The 18,298-nt window shown below is 42.3% G+C and overlaps 1 protein-coding gene across 3 annotated transcripts in view; it reads right to left on the bottom strand.

Moving 5' to 3' along the window:
* stxbp4 (syntaxin binding protein 4) overlaps positions 1-18,298 on the bottom strand; it is a 205,876-nt gene that overhangs the window by 48,730 nt on the left and 138,848 nt on the right. For all 3 annotated transcript variants that reach the window (XM_084079221.1, XM_084079222.1, XM_084079223.1), the window contains 4 exons: positions 17,972-18,068; positions 16,028-16,152; positions 12,163-12,252; positions 10,765-10,830 (listed from right to left, as the gene is read on the bottom strand). In XM_084079221.1, coding sequence (XP_083935347.1) covers positions 10,765-10,830; positions 12,163-12,252; positions 16,028-16,152; positions 17,972-18,068 — 378 coding nt within the window. The remainder of the gene's footprint in view (positions 1-10,764; positions 10,831-12,162; positions 12,253-16,027; positions 16,153-17,971; positions 18,069-18,298) is intronic.

Genomic DNA, 18,298 nt, shown 5'->3' with positions numbered 1-18,298 from the left:
GGTGAACTTTCCCTGTTGTACCCCTTTAAGTAAAGTGCTTGAGTAAATGTACTTAGTTACTTTCTACCAATGGTTGTGACCAGGATAGACAGACGCTATAGATACTGTGAGTTTAATACTCAAAGTTCTCAAACTTTTCGAATTCCTTCCAACCAGGACCACCAGTTTGGTAGGCATTGAAGGCCACAGACCCCCATATAACTCTGAGAGTGTACAAATGGAACCAAATGGACCCGTGAGGGTTCCGTTTGTACACTCTCAGAGTTACAGACCTGTACGGGTCCATTTGGTTTCTAAATATCAATCGGAACCCACTCAAGGACCCCTGGGGGTCCCCGGACCCCACTTTGAGAAACACTGGTTTTAAAGGTTACATTCCCAGCTAGATCCCACAACCGTATACTTATATAGGCTATACAGCTACATTTTCTGTAGCTGCAAAATTTTTGATCTCATGCAAAAAATATATAATGCATCCACTCTGTGACACCTGTAATGGTGTGATCACAATAAAATAGATTCTGATTTTCAAACATTTTCAAAAATGTTTGTTTATTTAAAAAAAAGAATGTTGCCTATAATTTCATGCCCAAAATAGGGTTGGTTGCCACGGTTAATGTGTTTGAATTAGATATAAAATATATTGTCGTCGGCTTCCGAAGTCCCATAGGACCATTGGATCAGCGCTTCTGGTTTCCCACTGCAGAGCTGGAGCAGCGCCTCTTGTGGCTGTAGAGCCCAATACGGGAGTGGCAGTCCTTTTGACACTGCTCACATATGAAGGAGGTAGCAGGTCTTTCAGACAGGTTTGTAGTGCTTATTATTAGGGTTGTCCGATATTGGCTTTTTTACCGATAACCGATATACCGATATTGTCCAACTCTTAATTACCGATACCGATATCAACCGATACCGATATATGCGGGGATTATTGTGATTAGGGTAAGCTCAAATTTCATATCACACACACCATATACAGTAAGAACTCCTGTAACTTATTTATAAAGCAAAAAAAAAAAGAAAAAAAAAAAAAAATTTTTTTTTTTCAAAAACCGATACCGATATTTTCCCGATATCAATTTTTATGCTAATATCGGCCGATAATATCGGGAGGCCGATAAAATCGGACATCCCTACTTATTATATATATATATATATATATATATATATATATATATATATATATATATATATATATATATATATAATATTAAACAAAGGATAAGAATTATAAAGCCTTATAAAGCACCATTTATTCACCATTTAAGCACGCGCGCACACACACACACACACACACACACACACACACACACACACACACACACACACACACACACACACACACACACACACACACACACACACACACACACACACACACACACACACACACAGCTAATCAACACGTTTCTCAAGGCCATACTCCTTGTGTTTCCAGTGACATCTGACTCATTCCAAATGAGCAGCTCACCAGCATTCAACACTGTAATAAGTTCTCTTCAACAAGGACCTGATAGTGTATGACTCCCAGGAAATAAAATACTCTGAGCTGGGTGGAGAGGCAATACTGAACATGCCTGTTTTTGATATATTTTTTATCCCTTCTCTATCTGCTTCTGGTCAGATTCAATTAAATCAGGAACACTTTGCCAATTTAATTATTGCAACAAATGGAATACAGTTCAACTTGGCACTCAAGATGTTCCCTACATTTTGTTAAGTAGCATGCTAAGCAAAATCAGGGAATGCTATGTAAAACCCCCCATAGGTATACATGAGCCGGCCCACGGGCGCCGATATTTGTCAGCTCTACTGGGTGCGCTACCTGGCACTCACGCACGCGCTGCCCCATGCCTGCGCGCGAACATTTTCGGTTTCTGGGCGAATATTTTACTTTTGGGGGGGTTTTGTAACTTTAATTCGGTTATTATATATAAAGTATAATTACCTGCTAGGTGAAGACAAAGCCTGGAGCCGGCAAAACATAAACAAATGGGAGCTGCGCGCCCCTCCCCCCTCGCCCAGGGGGTGCTCGTCATTTCTCCTGGGTGCTTTAGCCCCGAAGCACCCGCAGTATCGACGCCCTTGAGCCGGCCCATGGCAAGGCATTTAATCAGATGAAGTTGAGTCATACAAACTTGAAATTCAGTTTAACATTAAAGCCATAGTGATAGAACATTGAATTCAGTTAACCTTAGAGCCATGTACACATGAATTTCAGTCACTTTTGAGTCATGCAAGATATAAAGTGGAGGCTGAGAGAGAGAGAGAGAGAGAGAGAGAGAGAGAGAGAGAGAGAGAGAGAGAGAGAGAGAGAGAGAGAGAGAGAGAGAGAGAGAGAGAGAGAGAGAGAGAGAAGAGAAAGACAAAGCGAGAGAAAGAGAGAGAGAGCTTTGGGCCACCCTGTTGAGGGAAGCAGCTGTGATTGGTGTGTAGAAAGGTGTGGCTGATTGAAAACAATCAGCAGACTGAAAGCTGATTACAGCTGAGGCATGTATGACTCCAGAATCTAAGGACATTTAGGTTTTTATTGAGTTATAGGCCAAAATGTGCGACACGTTGTGAGCTTGTAGATCGGCTATTTTCAAACAGCCAAAGCATACAGTATATGGGGCTGAAGTGGTTAATGTATGTTTTGTAATGATAATCAAAATCAAAATAAATAACAATAAAAATACCTCAACATTGTACTTAAGTACAGTACTTGAGTATTATGTACTTAGTTACTTTCCACCACTGCAAATAAACCCCTCGATTCTCTCCTTTAGTGTTAGGTAAAGTAGAATAGGTGAATGTCATGACTCATGACGTTACTGCTGACATTAAAAAATAATACAATGCCTCTCACCAAGACAACTGCAGCTGTTCTCTTTTCATATTCGCTTATGTAACACACAATTAGTGGAAGAATGAGAGCAGGCTGGCAAACCTGCTGTCTTCAGTGTTTAGAGAGACTGTACTGCATGATGAAAACCACAAGTAATGTACTACTGCTGTCCTACTGTCTGTCTCTCCTACACTGTCTCCCTCTCAACTTTCCTAATGTCTCACTCCTACACTGTCTCCCTCTCAGCCTTTTTACCGTCTCTCCTATATGCCGTCTGCCCGTCTCCCTCTACGTTTTTGGCTGTCTCTCCTACGCTGTCTCCCTCTCAGCTTTCCTACTGTCTCTCCTACGCTGTCTGTCTCTCAGCTTTCCTAATGTCTCTCCTACGCTGTCTGTCTCTCAGCTTTCCTACTGTCTCTCCTGTCTGTCTCTCAGCTTTCCTACTGTCTCTCCTACGCTGTCTGTCTCTCAGCTTTCCTGCTGTCTCTCCTACGCTGTCTGTCTCTCAGCTTTCCTACTGTCTCTCCTACGCTGTCTGTCTCTCAGCTTTCCTACTCTCTCTCCTACACTGTCTCACTCTCAGCTTTCGTACGGTGTTTGTTAATAAATAAGATAACAGAGCAGCATATTTACTGTCCACTCTCCAGACAAACATTTCAGTAATGAGTTTCTGCCCTGTCGCAGGGAGCAAGTGTCAGATACAGAGACCACCTCATTATATCCACTATTTTCAAAACATTTAGAAAAATTTTGACAAATTGTGAAAAGTATTCTCCTTTTTTAGGAATCACTGGCACAATATATTTTCAAATGTTTGAGCACCACTGCTGATTATACTGCATTATTCAGGGGATTGAATGCAGAGATTCCGAGAGAAACAGAGAAACAGAGAGCGAGAGAAAGAGAGAGTGCAAGAGAGAGAGAAACAGAGAAACAGAGAAACAGAGAGCGAGAGAAAGAGAGAGCGAGAGAGCGAGAGAGCGAGAGAGATCTCCACCTCTGTGACAGTGGTGCTAAAAGACAATCTGACAGATTAATTACAAGGAGGAGAGGTAGTTGTACCTGATGAGGTAATGGCAGCTAAATTACCAGGTAGCTTTATTCTTCATAACCGTCTCCTCATCTACACTAATAACAAAACTCGGGTGAGTGAGAGCCGTTGCATCCCAGATGTCCTTCTGATTGATTTTGATTGGCCGTCAGTGTTTCTATCGTTCATAAAAGTCGCTCTGAACGTGATCCAAACGATACTACTATCGTTGTCATTACAGTTGTGGTGTGGACTCTATAGTTATCGTGGTTGGTGTGAGCAGCCCTTAACAGAGTAAGAAGACAGAGAGACAGAGAGATCAAGACGAGGAGAGCGAGAAAGAGCTGAGACTAGGTCTAGGAATTTAATTGATAATATCGATAGCGATATTTAAAACCAATAACCCACTTAATCTTAGGTCATGGGCTAATCGAATAGCCTAATTGAGTTTTTTTTTGCTTTTTCAATTGCTTATGTCAACGAATCGACATGAAACAACTGAAATAGATTTGTATCAATAATTGACTAAATCTATTAGTCCGATTACCCACTTAAGCCAGTATTATACTTGGTTGTACAAAAAATTGCAATTATTACACAATATACAGTATTTTTAAAATATTTTTTGTAAATCATAATCGAGGCAAACATTTAAAATAACAGTGATATTGATTTGAAGTCTTCGCCCAGAGACAGGTATACTGTAAAGACCAGAAACACGCACGCGCGCACGCACGCACGCACGCACGCACGCACACACACACACACCCCTCCTGCTAACATTAAGCTGCATGTCTGGGATCATCTGAGGCAACACTTCACTATTAGCCCTCAAAGTAGCATGCCGGCTGATCCCGGGTCAGTGTTAAGGGTTAAGGCCCAGGTGTCAAGAGGTCTGTTACTGTAAATGACATCAGAGGAAAGGCTGGTAGGAGTTACACCCTGCCTCTATTAGAAGAGCTCACCTGGGGAAACATGCACTGTTCCATTGACACAGCTTCCCAAACCTTTACATCATACATTTAATGTCTCCCCCAGGACCCAAACAAGTAACTAAGAACATGTTATGTACTTAACACATTCACTGCCAGGTGTCATTGACGGACATATGTCACGGTGTAGACTCGGTAACAGGGGTTGAACCCAAAAGCAGGACACGAACAGGGTAAATAACGGGAAAATAGGGTTTTACTGGATTTAAACAGGAATTAAACAGGAACAGAAACAGAACCCCCAAGCATAGAGGGAAGGCAAACGAGGACACGGCGCAAGCACACAAACACCAAACAGGTAGGGTTAACCCTAACCCTAACCCTTCTGCAAAATGAGTACTTTTACTTTTGGTACTTTAAGTACATTTTGATGCCAATACTTTTGTACTTTTACTCAAGTATATTTTGAATTCCGGACTTTTACTTGTAACAGTATTAGTATTTCTCCATTGCAGTATTGATACTTTTACTTAAGTACAAGATTTGAGTACTTTTACCACCACTGCCACTTAAGCCCTATTCATTTATTATTTCTTAAAACGGCAGATCTACAAGCTATTTTCACCATTACCATTTTTTCCCCTTCAAATCTGAGTTTTGTTTTTGAAAATATTTTGAAGGAAACATACTTCTTTTTATTTTTTACCTACGACCGATGAAAATGGGTCCGTGAATGGGTGACGACATATTGCTTGGGAAACGATGTCTCAGTGTGGACATTACATAAGACCCATGAGCTTGTAAAAGTTACACCCTGATGCCATTAGAAGAGCTCACCTGGGGAACTAACCACTGTTCTATTGACACAGTGGCAACATGAACCCTGACATAGATACTACGAATCCCATGATGCCGCGGGGGACTGAGATTGGGTGGCAGCAGCCCCCCCCCCTCCACCCTCGTCCAGGAAACAGTGGTATAAAGTAACTAAGTGCATTTGCTTCAAGTACTTGGTACTCACTCCTCGCAGTATTAAATTCATTTCCTCATACATTCTTTGTGAATTAACCTGAGAGAACATGAAGCTGCTTTAAAGGGATAGTTCACCCCCAAAATGACTTTTTTCCTATTGATTAGTCACCCCATGGAGACTTGAATACATGGATATTTTTTAGTTTTTGACTCATTCCTAAGCCGATAATTTGATGACCGGCAGCGGTTCCGGTAGGAGACACTAAGAGGCTCCTTTGTGTCTCCTACCGGAACCGCTGCCTACCGGTCCGCTGGTCATGGGGTGACTAATCGATAGAGGAAAAAAAACTATTTTTTTGGGTGAACTATCCCTTTAAGCGTAGCCTACTGGGTCAATGCCCGTTGGGAACGTATGCCCCCTCCGCTTATGCAATACCTGCTGTACACGTGGTCAGAACCTGGTGGTGTACCCATCCGTCTGTCTGTCTGTCTGTGTCCCTTTTACTCCGATACATGGAGATCTCTGTATCTGTCTGTCTGTCTGTCCGTCCATGTCCCTTTTACTCCGATACATGGAGATCTCTGTATCTGTCTGTCTGCATCAAGCCCCCGGGGGGAATGAAATAAGCGGCTAACCCCTGGTGGCCGACTCTGGTACTGTCAGCTGGGGCTCACTACATGAACGAGCGAAAAGGCTTTCGACCAATGGTTCGTGACATTGACACATAAAGGACACTGCTGCGCATGTGAAGGGGCATTTAAAGTAATTCAATGGAACGGTTCTCGACATATGTGACACACACCCACACACATGCAGAGATTTTGTACACTCATAGATAGGTTTGTCACAGTTGTCAGATAGGTATGTCCAGAGATCACCCATGAGAATGGTTTTAAAATACAGGAAATAACTCCAGCGGGGAACAAGGCCCAACTGAAGCCTCGCGGTCTCCTGAGGGAAACAAATCCCTAGTTGGCTGATAAGTTACGTGCACTGACGGAACTGTGGTGCCATTTGTGAACACACACACGCACGCACGCACGCACGCACACACGCACGCAGCGGGACGTAAGTGTGTTGTCATATGTACTTGTGATGTGGGGATGTAGGTCACTCTGTGTGAAATGTTTAAATAACACACATCACGCTGTGGACAAAACACACACACACACACGCGCGCGCGCGCGCACGCACACGTTTGTATTACTATACTTGTGAGGACATCGAGATTTTAGGAGGGTGATTTCATGAATGGTGTTTTTTTTTGAGGATCAAGGAGGTCACACACATCCACACACCTTTGCAGGCTGCCACAATAAAGTCACTGATGGGAGCAGTGGTGTAAAGTAACTAAGTACATTTACTCAAGTAATGTACACACATTGAGTGCCAGAGGTTTTTTTAAACAGGGTACAGCCAGTGCCAGCGTTTTTTACCGTTTATTGGCGATCTACAATGCGTTGCGATGCGACGCATTGTGAGCTTGTAGATCATCTATTTTCAAAGGATTTGTATACATGTGAAAACTTGTGAACTGGGACATTCTGCATTTTAACCCATTGGGTGCCAGCATTTTACAATAACGAATTACGTTCGGTGCCAGAAATCTCACCGTTGCGCTGCATTGTGCTGTTTAAAGCTCTAGACTCCACGACGAGCGATCCATGAAAAACAATGCATGCGTGTAGGGTGCGCGATGCTCCTGGCTAAAGCCTGAAACAACAACATGTCTCATGCGAGTCACCATTGCAGAGCGATCGCGCATCGAGAATGACTCGTTTTGCCCACTGTAAAAAGTTAAGGAGATACAGAGGTTTTTAGCCAGGAGATAGAATGGAAGCGGATGGGAGCGAGATTCTTTGGCACGGTGATCCATCTGTCCCTTACTTCTTTGAGTGTTCATGGGTGATTCCAGGGCTGTGCTAGCCCCCCCCCCCTCCCCTTGTGGAAAAAACGAAAAAAACTAAAAAAGGTAAGAAAACCGTATATATGTTTTTTAGGATTGTTGGCACTCCGCGGGTGTATTTGCAAAACCGTAATATTACGGGTTTTGGCACTCAATGTGTTAAGAGTACTTTATAGTTTTGGTACTTTAAAGGGTTAGTTCGGATTTTTGGACTTAAAGCTGTAGGAAATATTGCCATGAATGTAGTGGTTGCAAAGGTATTAATTGATTGCCCGAGTCCCGTGGTCAGAGTTCTGGTCCGGTTCTGATGAATATGAAGTAGTTCCGTGATTTGGTGGGGGCCGCTCATTAAATTAAAAAAAATAGCGTCATTCGTATTGTTGACCTATTTCTACCATATAGTGCAGGTTCCGTTCAACTTCGACCCCTCTGTCACATGGTCCTATTTTTGTGTCCATAATCACTGCGCCGCAGCAGCCTACTCTCCCACAAAATATATGACATGATATATGTGAAATGGGACATTCTGCACAATGACTACTTTCTACTTTTGGTACTTTAAGTGCATTTTGATACCGATATTTTTGTACTTTTACTCAAGTAAATTTTGAATTCAGGACTTTCACTTATTAGTATTACTAAATAGTATTAAATAGTATTTCTATAATAAAAATATGATTACTTTTTCCACCGCTGTATGGGAGCTACAGTGCACAAACTCGTCTATGCCTTTGATGAACGGCATTTTTTCCCCCTTTTTTTTCCTTTTAACCCTAACCCTGAAGCCGGAAATAGCTGATCTACAAGCTAACAACGTGTTGCACTTCCGCTTCAACGCGTTGTGAGCTTGTAGACTGGCTATTTTGTGTGTATATATATATATATATATATATATATATATATATTGTATTGTATATTGTACGCAACACCGGCAATTTCTCTTAGGAGGAATCACAATTTCTATTTCTCAAATTATACTTGTGGGGAACATTTGGCCCTCTCAAGTATGGTACACACAGTGTGTGCGAGTGTGTGTGTGTGTGTGTGTGTGTGTGTGTGTGTGTGTGTGTGTGTGTGTGTGTGTGTGTGTGTGTGTGTGTGTGTGTGTGTGTGTGTGTGTGTGTGTGTGTGTGCGTGCGTGCGTGTGTGTGTGTGCGTGCAGTGTACAGTTTGTGAGAGAAGGCCATCTGTTCATGTTGTTGCTCTCAGCGGGTCTACAGGCCATTGTGTGAAGGTTCTGCTAACCCGTAATTCTGAGAAGAAACGGGGTGTGTGAGTTCAGAGAGAGAGAGAGAGAGAGAGCCAGGGATGGATGGAGGGAGAGAGAGGGAAAGAAAGAATGAAAACAGAAAGAAAGAACAGACGTGACGTCACCCAGACAGACAGACAGACATATTTATTTGCACTCTATTCACATTTTCAATTTTTCAAACTGCGGCCTCCAATATCTGACCCGTTTTCCTTGTTCTTTCTTCATATCTCTAATCTTCTTACCTTTCTTGAAAACTGTAAATGATGGACATAATTTCCCCCACTGTGTTACACCTGTAAACCTGTCAGGTGACAATGAGTCCTTTTCTGCAATCAGTGGAGTCACCCCCCCCCCCCCCCGCTGGCCATTAGACAGAATGCAGGTTTAAGTCTCCCAGTAACTTAAACCAGCGCCTGTGACATATTGTAAGCTTGTAGATCTGCTATAACAAATAATAATTCTGAATATTTTTGAAAAAATAATTAAAAACATAAATCTTGTATGGGGCACAAAATATTTGCAGCGGCCAAATTAATATTAGTTTGGGGGAGCTCGACATGAAAAAGTAGTGGAGGAACAGAGAGATGGAGAGAGGGTGTAAATAAAGGTTATTATTGATGTGTGTGTGTGTGTGTGTGTGTGTGTGTGTGTGTGTGTGTGTGTGTGTGTGTGTGTGTGTGTGTGTGTGTGTGTGTGTGTGTGTGTGTGTGTGTGTGTGTGTGTGTGCGTGCGTGTTATGTATCGTTACTGTCACGATCATATGAAAGACAGACCTTCAGCTGACCTGATCTAACTAGTAGTGGTGAGTTAAAGAATATAAGAACTAAACCTGACACTTTATTGTCGTTTTTACATCTCAAGTTCAATTCTGACATTTAGAATTGAAGAGTCTGAATGCGCGCGAGTGAGCGAGAGAGAGACACACACACACAGACAGGCAGACAGACAGAGAGACACACACAGATGGAGAGAAATAAATGTTTTTGTGGTTCAACTTCACAGTCCATTGGATCTATTGGACAATGAATCACAAAAACAGAGGGAACTATTTCAGGACTGAAAGCTTTCCAGGCACTCTGTTAAAGAGTGTTCTTATGGCGCATTGTGTGGGCTCACACCACATGAGGATTTAGGGAGTTTTTTAGATCTGTTTCAAACTGCTGTTGTGCCCCCAACCCAACCCACCCACAGCCTTCACTGTATGATGACGAATACCAAAAATAGCAGATCTATAAGGTCGCAACATGTGACATTGTGAGCTATTTTTTTGGGTCAAATTTAGAAATGTCTTTAAATTGTACGAATTGCAACATGTGAGATTTATGCTATTTTTGAACATTTCGATTTTTTCCCAAAATGTTTTTATACTTTCTGACTGTTTTTATTTTGGAGATATAATGCCAAACTCCAGGGTGAAAGTGGTGAAATAATAGTGACAGACAGACAGACGCAAGCAACAAGCGTGTGTGTGTGTGTGTGTGTGTGTGTGTGTGTGTGTGTGTGTGTGTGTGTGTGTGTGTGTGTGTGTGTGTGTGTGTGTGTGTGTGTGTGCACTCGCATGTATGTACGTACATGCGTGGATGTACCCAGAGCTCCCCCTAGTGAATGATCACCAAAGAGCAATTGCAAGGATATTATGAAAGGCAGAACTACAAACACACACACACACACACACACACACACCAAAGGTATGTTAAATGACAAAAGAACATTCCGCACATATCTGCCAAATACTATTGTGTGTGTGTGTGTGTGTGTGTGTGTGTGTGTGTGTGTGTGTGTGTGTGTGTGTGTGTGTGTGTGTGTGTGTGTGTGTGTGTGTGTGTGTGTGTGTTGTTACTGACCATTTTGATCTTGGTCAGTTCTTCCTCCAGGTGATGGTGACGTTTCTGAGACTCAACCAGCTGGTCCTGACACACACACACACACACACACACACACACACACACACACACACACACACACACACACACACACACACACACACACACACACACACACACACACACACACACACACACACACACACACACACACACACACAGATTGATTTATTGATTAATTGATTGACAAATTCATGTTCTCCTTTGTCTTTTCCTATACTACCAGTTTATTTTTCTTTCCAAATTCTATTATGTTACTGCCATATTCTTAAAAAAAAGAAAAAAAACATTTTTGAATATATGGGGGTCCCTGGCACAAAATCTTTTCAGATGGGGTTCCACAGCCAAATGACAAGTCAATTTGGGGGTCCTATGAGGAAACTCTACATGTAAGACAAGGGAAAAGGTAGCCTACAGTATGCAGACAATCGATGCCCTTCTCTGGCAGCTTGTTTGTAAATGACATCTTAGGTAAGAAATAGGCCATGCAGGGAAGGCAGACTGATCACAGTCCCTTCAGTCCATTCTAGTCGTCCATTCTAGCTCTACAGAAGTAATAGCCTGACGCTCAGCCTGAATTTTCATTTCGTTTCAATCCATTATTCAGTCTGAAAGCCCTCTCAGTGAGGCCATTTTCTGACAGTGGTAGAAAAAGTGCTCACATTTTTTACTTAAGTAAAAGTATCAATACTGCATTGTAGAAATACTATTAAGTAAAAGTCCGGAATTCTAAATTTACGTGAGTAAAAGTACAAAGGTATTGGTATCAAAATGTACTTAAAGTACCAAAAGTAGAAAGTCATTATGCAGAATGTCCCATTTCACAAGTTTTCAAATGTATAAAATGTATGGAAATATTTTGAAAATAGCAGATCTACAAGCTCAGAATGTGTCGCATTGTGAGCTTGTAGATCTGCTATTTTCAAATGGTCGAAAAGTATATAGGGTTATATCGCTGTTTACTTTTGTAATAATCTAAATCTACAAAGTAACTAAAACTAAACTAACGAAAGTTTCAAATAAACGTAGTGGAGCAAAAAGTACAATATTTGGATCCGAGATGTGGTGGAGTAGAAGTAAAAGTATTGGAAATACTCAAGTAAAATTGTACTTAAGTACAGTACTTAAGTAAATGTACTTAGTTACAGTTTCCACCACTGTTTTCTGAGATGGGACGTGGTCAAAATGGGACTCTTTGGCGATTGGTTCACACTGGGTCATCCCCATCCCCATTGGGCCGGCGAGATTTTCACCTCGAGAAAACCCCGCCTATGACAGTGTCACCAGACCCTGATTGCGTGGCTAGCGATTCAGGGACTGGAGACTGCACAAGTAACCCTTAGAAAACGTATTGTGTACCTGTAGTTTCTTGATCTCTCTCAGGGCCTCGATGTGGTCTGTTTTCAGTCTCTCCATCTCCTCCACGTCATCAGAGTCTAACAGAGATGGCTTCACATATTCACACACACACACACACACGCACGCACGCACGCACGCACGCACGCACACATACATATAAGTAAATACTTTCTCACCAATCCTACCATGTGAAAAATCTGTCCGTCTGTATGGGACCAACAAGCACTCACTGTGCGTATCGGCGAGGACCTCGAGGAAGTGATGCACCAAGTGGGAAGACGGAAAGCCTTTTACGGGCATTGGAGTGGCGGCTACCTGTGCTAAATGGAATGCTAATTGGAATTAGTGGGGCGTCTACCTATGATAATTGGGATCAACTGGCACACCCTTTCAAGTTACGAGGATATGAGATTCATCATTAGAAGAACACAGTTACGAACAATTCTGCCCTTTAAGAGCATGTCATGAATCTGACTTCTCTTAGGAATGTTCTTACAAAAACTTGGTGAATGAGGCCCAGTGTTCAGAGGACATTGCAATACAATAATTAACATACAATGATCAGATCATACAAGAAATTTGAAGTAGCTGCACTAACATGCTGGCTTTTTGGGGGATATAAAAGGCTTTTCTGTAAAAAGAGATTTAAATTAAAACTGGTTAGTGAGCGAGCTCTGGGGTCCTCTGGCATGCCATTCCGTAGTCTAAGGGCCTTAATGGCCAAGGACTGGTCACCTTTAGTCACCAACCTAGGCCTGGGAACAACCAGCGGACCTGAATCAGAGGACCTCAGGCTATGGACCGGCACATATAGGTCTTAAGCATCTCCATTGGTGACAGACCTAGTGCAGAGCTTTAAAAGTAATAAAATCTTACAATCAATTCTGACTGGCAGCCAGTGTAGTGCAGCTAAAACCGGGTGTTATGTGTGCTCAAATCTCCTAGTGATAAGTCTGGCTGCTGCATTCTGTATCAATTGCGGGTGATGAAATGAGTCTTGTACTGAGACCAGAGTAGAGGGCATTACAGTAATCTAAACGAGAGCAGACTAAGGCAATAACAATCTTTTTTGAGATTTTCGGTGGATAAAAATTATCTTATTTTGAAAATTGCAATGCAGAAATCCTATTTGAATCACTCTCTTTACATCGTTGTCATTTTCCCCGTAAAATTAATACCCTACTTCGTCACAACAAAAGTAGCAAAAATAGCATATCTACAACTACAAGCTCAAAATGTGGAGCATTTTGAGCTTGTAGATCTGATTTTTTTGCTATTTTGGAATTGGAAATGTGAGATTTACACCCGACAGTGACGATATTTAACATGTTTGTGTCTATATGGAATCCATAAGCTGCAGTCTAATGTAATGTACAGCAGTGGTTCTCAAGGTGGGGTCCGGGGACCCCCAGGGGTCCTTGAGGCAGTTCCAGAGGGTCCCCAGCTAAATTATAGTTACAGTAGATATGAACCAAATGGACCCTTACAGGTCTGTAACTCTGAGAGTGTAGAAATGGAACCAAATGGACCCGTTAGGGTCCATTTGGTTCCATTTGTAAACTCTTTGAGTTAAATTAACATTGATTTTACAATATAAATTGGGGTCCCAGAGATAGAAATGCCCTTAAATGGGGGTCCGTAGCCTAATGCATGTCAAACTGGGGGTCCTTGAAATTAAAATGGTTGAAAATCACTGCTATATCCGTAAAAAATCTTACTCTTGTGGGGGTCCCTGGCATATCTTTTCAAATGGGGGTCCGTGGGCTAAACTGTCAATTTGGGGGTCCTTGACATGAAAAAGTTTGAGAACCACCGATGTACAGTATGTATCGGACTGCCTGGGTCCCAGGCCTGTGTGTGTGTGTGTGTGTGTGTGTGTGTGTGTGTGTGTGTGTGTGTGTGTGTGTGTGTGTGTGTGTGTGGGGTACAGTAGTTCCATCCATGCAGGCTGTTATGTAAGAGCAGTGGGAGTTGCTTTATCCTTGCATTACCTTGCTGAGTCAGCGTCAGCACTGTTATACACCCTGATTCAACCCCCCCGTAACATCATTGGGCAGGAGTCGATCGAACAGCCCAACTGCAGTATATAGGCTCTATTCACAGCAGCCATATTATGAAGACACTAGAGTTTCGGGGGGCTACGCCCCCCTCAACCCCAGCCGCGCACGGGGCCCAGCGTGGCCGCGTGTATATTGGGGGACCCAAATCGCCGGAGTAAAACTGTGGAAAAGTGAAAAAAAAAAAAAAAAAAAATTGAAAAAAATATATTTTTGATGTTTGAGGGGGACCCCCGCGGACCCCCTGCTGGTCGACGGCCCCCCTGTGGAGTGTTGGGACGCGCGGGGACCCCCCTGGAACATGGCGGACCATTTCGGTGTTTTTTTTTTTTTCATGAAGGTGGTTGCTTGTTGCTGGCGCTGGCTGTGCAAACCTGGCAGCCCAGCGCATGCTGCCGCACGTTACACCAGAAATGGTGCCTGGAGAAAATGGTGACCAAAAAAAAAGTTTGGAAAAAAAGGAAAAACCCCCCGCAGCGGCTGGCTGCTGTTGTGGTGATGAGGTCGTGCGCACGGTAAACGGTACGAAGCTGCCTCCCCTTCCGTTTTGTCCGACATTTGGTGAGTAGAATTAATTATGTTGCGCGGTGGAAAAGGTGTAGTCAGCAGTGAGATGTCCCCTACGCGAGGCGTAAATTCAACGCGGCCGGCGTGGCGAGTCAGTTGGCGACATGTGGTCTGGCGGTGCGTTGTTTATTCGATAACAGAGCTGTGGGGTGTGGACACCGAGGGTGCGGAAGTCGGTCGCCATTTATATAGTTAGATTCACAGGTGTTACCAATGATACTAATGAAGTCTCTGTTCCATTTAGTGTAGCACAGTGGTTTCCACGACCCCCATAACTCTGAGAGTGTACAAATGGAACCATACACTCTCAGAGTTACACAGCTGTAAGGGGCCATTTAAGCCCATGAGGGTCCCTGGACCCCAATTGCAGACCCACTGGTGTTTCCAGTGGGCCAACATGCACAATATTAGCACCCTGACTCTGTTTGACCAGAATGGAACAGAGCTTTCATTAGTATCATTGGTAACACCTGTGAATGTCTTCATAATATGGCTGCTGTGAATAGGCATGTAACAATTCCCTCAACTCACAATACGATTCGAATCACGATTCTATAGGTTCACGATATGATTTTCACAATTTTTTAAACACAAACATTGTTTCCAGACAAATTAGATATTTGTTTATTATTTCTCTTACACAAATCCAGTATTTTCTATTTTCTTTTTTTGTGTGTTTTCTCTTATCCTCTTTTCAATACAGTAGCAAATGACTGAAAACAATGTTTTTATCAATTAACTTCAATACAGTATCTGCAACCTCACAACACGGCGTGATGCGTTTACATTTGCAATGTACTAGTAACTAGTAACTAAAGGGTTAGGGCTAATTGTCGGTTAAGGCTAAAGTTATAATACATGCAGTGGCGTTAGAAGCCTCTTAGAAGTCAGCCTAACCCTAACCCGGAGTTAAAAAGTATCAAGAAATGGATATACTCAAACAAAGTAAAAGTACCTGAAATTGTAATTAACTACAAGTGAAAGTGACTGGCGAAAGCACTTGAGTAAATGTACTTCAGCGATTTTCGAGAATGAAGGTGTGAATGTAATGCAGGGCTTTTTAGCTCGAGACCTAAATGAGGAATGTGAGGTTTCCCCGGGAGGGACTCGAAACGAAAAAAGGGATATTAACTCGCGACCCCCCCTCAAAAAATGGGTCTGCGAACAACAAATGGGTCCCAACGCACTGTTGGAGAAGCAGTGATGTGATGTAGTGTTTGTATTGTTGTGTAGTGGTATACCTGCTGGTTGGTGGGAGACTCCAGTAGGTTGAGAAGCTCATCAGACGCGAACCTTGACCCCTGGCTGACCTCCGACTCCTCCTCCCACTGAAGCCCAAACAGCTCTCTGGTCAGACTCTCAAAGTCTGCACACACACACACACACACACACACACACACAGTCCAAAAAATAATCCAAGACTTGATGGCACAGGTGAACAGCTTGTACTGTAGATCAGTTCGTTTTCAACCTTTTTTATGTCAAGTGTCAGGGACTGAGTTGGTCGGAAGGAGAGACACAGGGAAAACTTTGTTGGTTTTAAAACATTGTTCTCTTTTTTTTATTTCTCTTTCTTTCTTTTCTTTTTTCGTTGTTGCAAATTAATGTTTTAACAAAACAAATGTGCTCAACACAAAGGAAATTAAACTAAATAACAAAACAAACTGGGACTGAACAACACAACTGAACTGAAAACTTAACTAACCAGAATGACACAGGAGGTGGACATATATAGGGATGGGTCAGACCACTGTTAATACAAAAGGGGGAAAAGACAAAGACTACAATTGAAACACACACTCAAAACCCCTGCCCCACCCCAAGGTACAGAGGGACTGTGGTGCAGTCCAATTTCTCCAATTAGCTGTAGATCTGGAGCAGCTGATCCCCATTGCTTTGGCCAGCCCATCATGCCCATGTATGTTAGTCAGCACCTCCCACAGAACTGGTAACTCAAAGAAACTCAGTCAAATCAAATGCAAATAAACTAATACAAAAACAAATAATACATTATGTAATTTAAACTTGTTAATAATGTCTGAAAATAAACACACTAAATATATAAACCAAAAGGAAGAGTTACCATACATTATAGTCTCTATGTGTGGCTGCTGAGTCAGCAAAGATTTGAGTTCCAAATGTTGGCTTTAAAAAAAAAAATATATATATATATATATATATATATATATATATATATATAAATGTTTTCACAATGTTTTCAGTTTCCCCGGACCCCATTTTGAGAACCAATGCTATAGCTATTTTCAATGTGCAACACCAGCATGCAACTAGACTGGCTAATTGTCCGGTATTAATACAGGTGTGCCTTGATATTTTGACTTGCCCACTGGTGTTTGAAACACCATCTAATAGAGAAGATGGATATCGTTGCGGTGTCTCCATATTACAACTTTTTATGTTTCGTTTTGTAAAGTAAAGGGATAGATCACCCCCAAAATGACGCTTTTCCTATCGATTTGTTACCCCAGGGAGACTTGAATTCATGGCATGACAAATTGCTTGTTCAGGGTGGGATTGTCGGGTCTCTTCTCTACATGTAAAGTGTCTTGAGACAACTTGTTGTGATTTGACACTTTAATAAAATTGAATGGCATTTTTATTTTTTGTTTTTGTCGCATTCCTAAGCCAATAATTTGATGACAGGCGGCGGTTCCGGTAGGAGACACAAAGACTCTCCTTTGTGTCTTCTACCGAAACCGCTGCCTACCCGTCCGCTGGTCATCAAATTATTGGCTTAGGAATGCGACAAAAACGACAAAATATCCATGAATACAAGTCTCCATGGAGTGACTAATCGATAGAAAAAAAGAATAAGAAAGAAAGAATAGAACAATAATTGGGTGAACTATCCCTTTAATGCCCTATTAATTCATCATACTTAACTACAGTGTCACACAAAAGTAGCAAAAATAGGCTATTTTAAAATATTGAACCAATGAAAAGTATGACTCAATAGGTGACTAAATAATAAATACATTGGATCCACAATTTTGATTTCCACCCGACAGTGACAATATGAGAGCATCAAACCCAGTCAAGCATTGCTCAGTGAGCGGATACAGATAAGAGTTAACGTCCGGTGACATTTGTTTACAGGGTGCGAGGGGAGAGGTTACACAGGTCACAGAGGTCATCAGGGATGGATGGATGGATGAGGTTCTTACCTGCGTAGTCCACCGTCCCTGCTGGGTCCGTATGGAGTCCACAGCACAGTGCCCGCCACTGGCACTCTGTGGGCTTTAAGCCAAGGATGTCCAGAGCCTGCCACACACACACACACACACACACACACACACACACACACACACACACACACACACACACACACACACACACACACACACACACACACACACACACACACACACACACACACACACACACACACACACACACACACACGACACATATCACGTGTGAGCCTGCATGTTAAAATCACTTCTCTAGAAAATGAAACATTGACAAACACACATACGTTTGTTCGTTCGCAC

This window comes from Gymnoscopelus microlampas, assembly GCF_963454915.1.
Source record: "Gymnoscopelus microlampas genome assembly, chromosome: 14".
In the NCBI taxonomy this organism is placed as follows: domain Eukaryota; kingdom Metazoa; phylum Chordata; class Actinopteri; order Myctophiformes; family Myctophidae; genus Gymnoscopelus; species Gymnoscopelus microlampas.
Note: the sequence above shows the minus strand (reverse complement) of the source record. Positions and strands in the feature narration are given on the sequence as shown.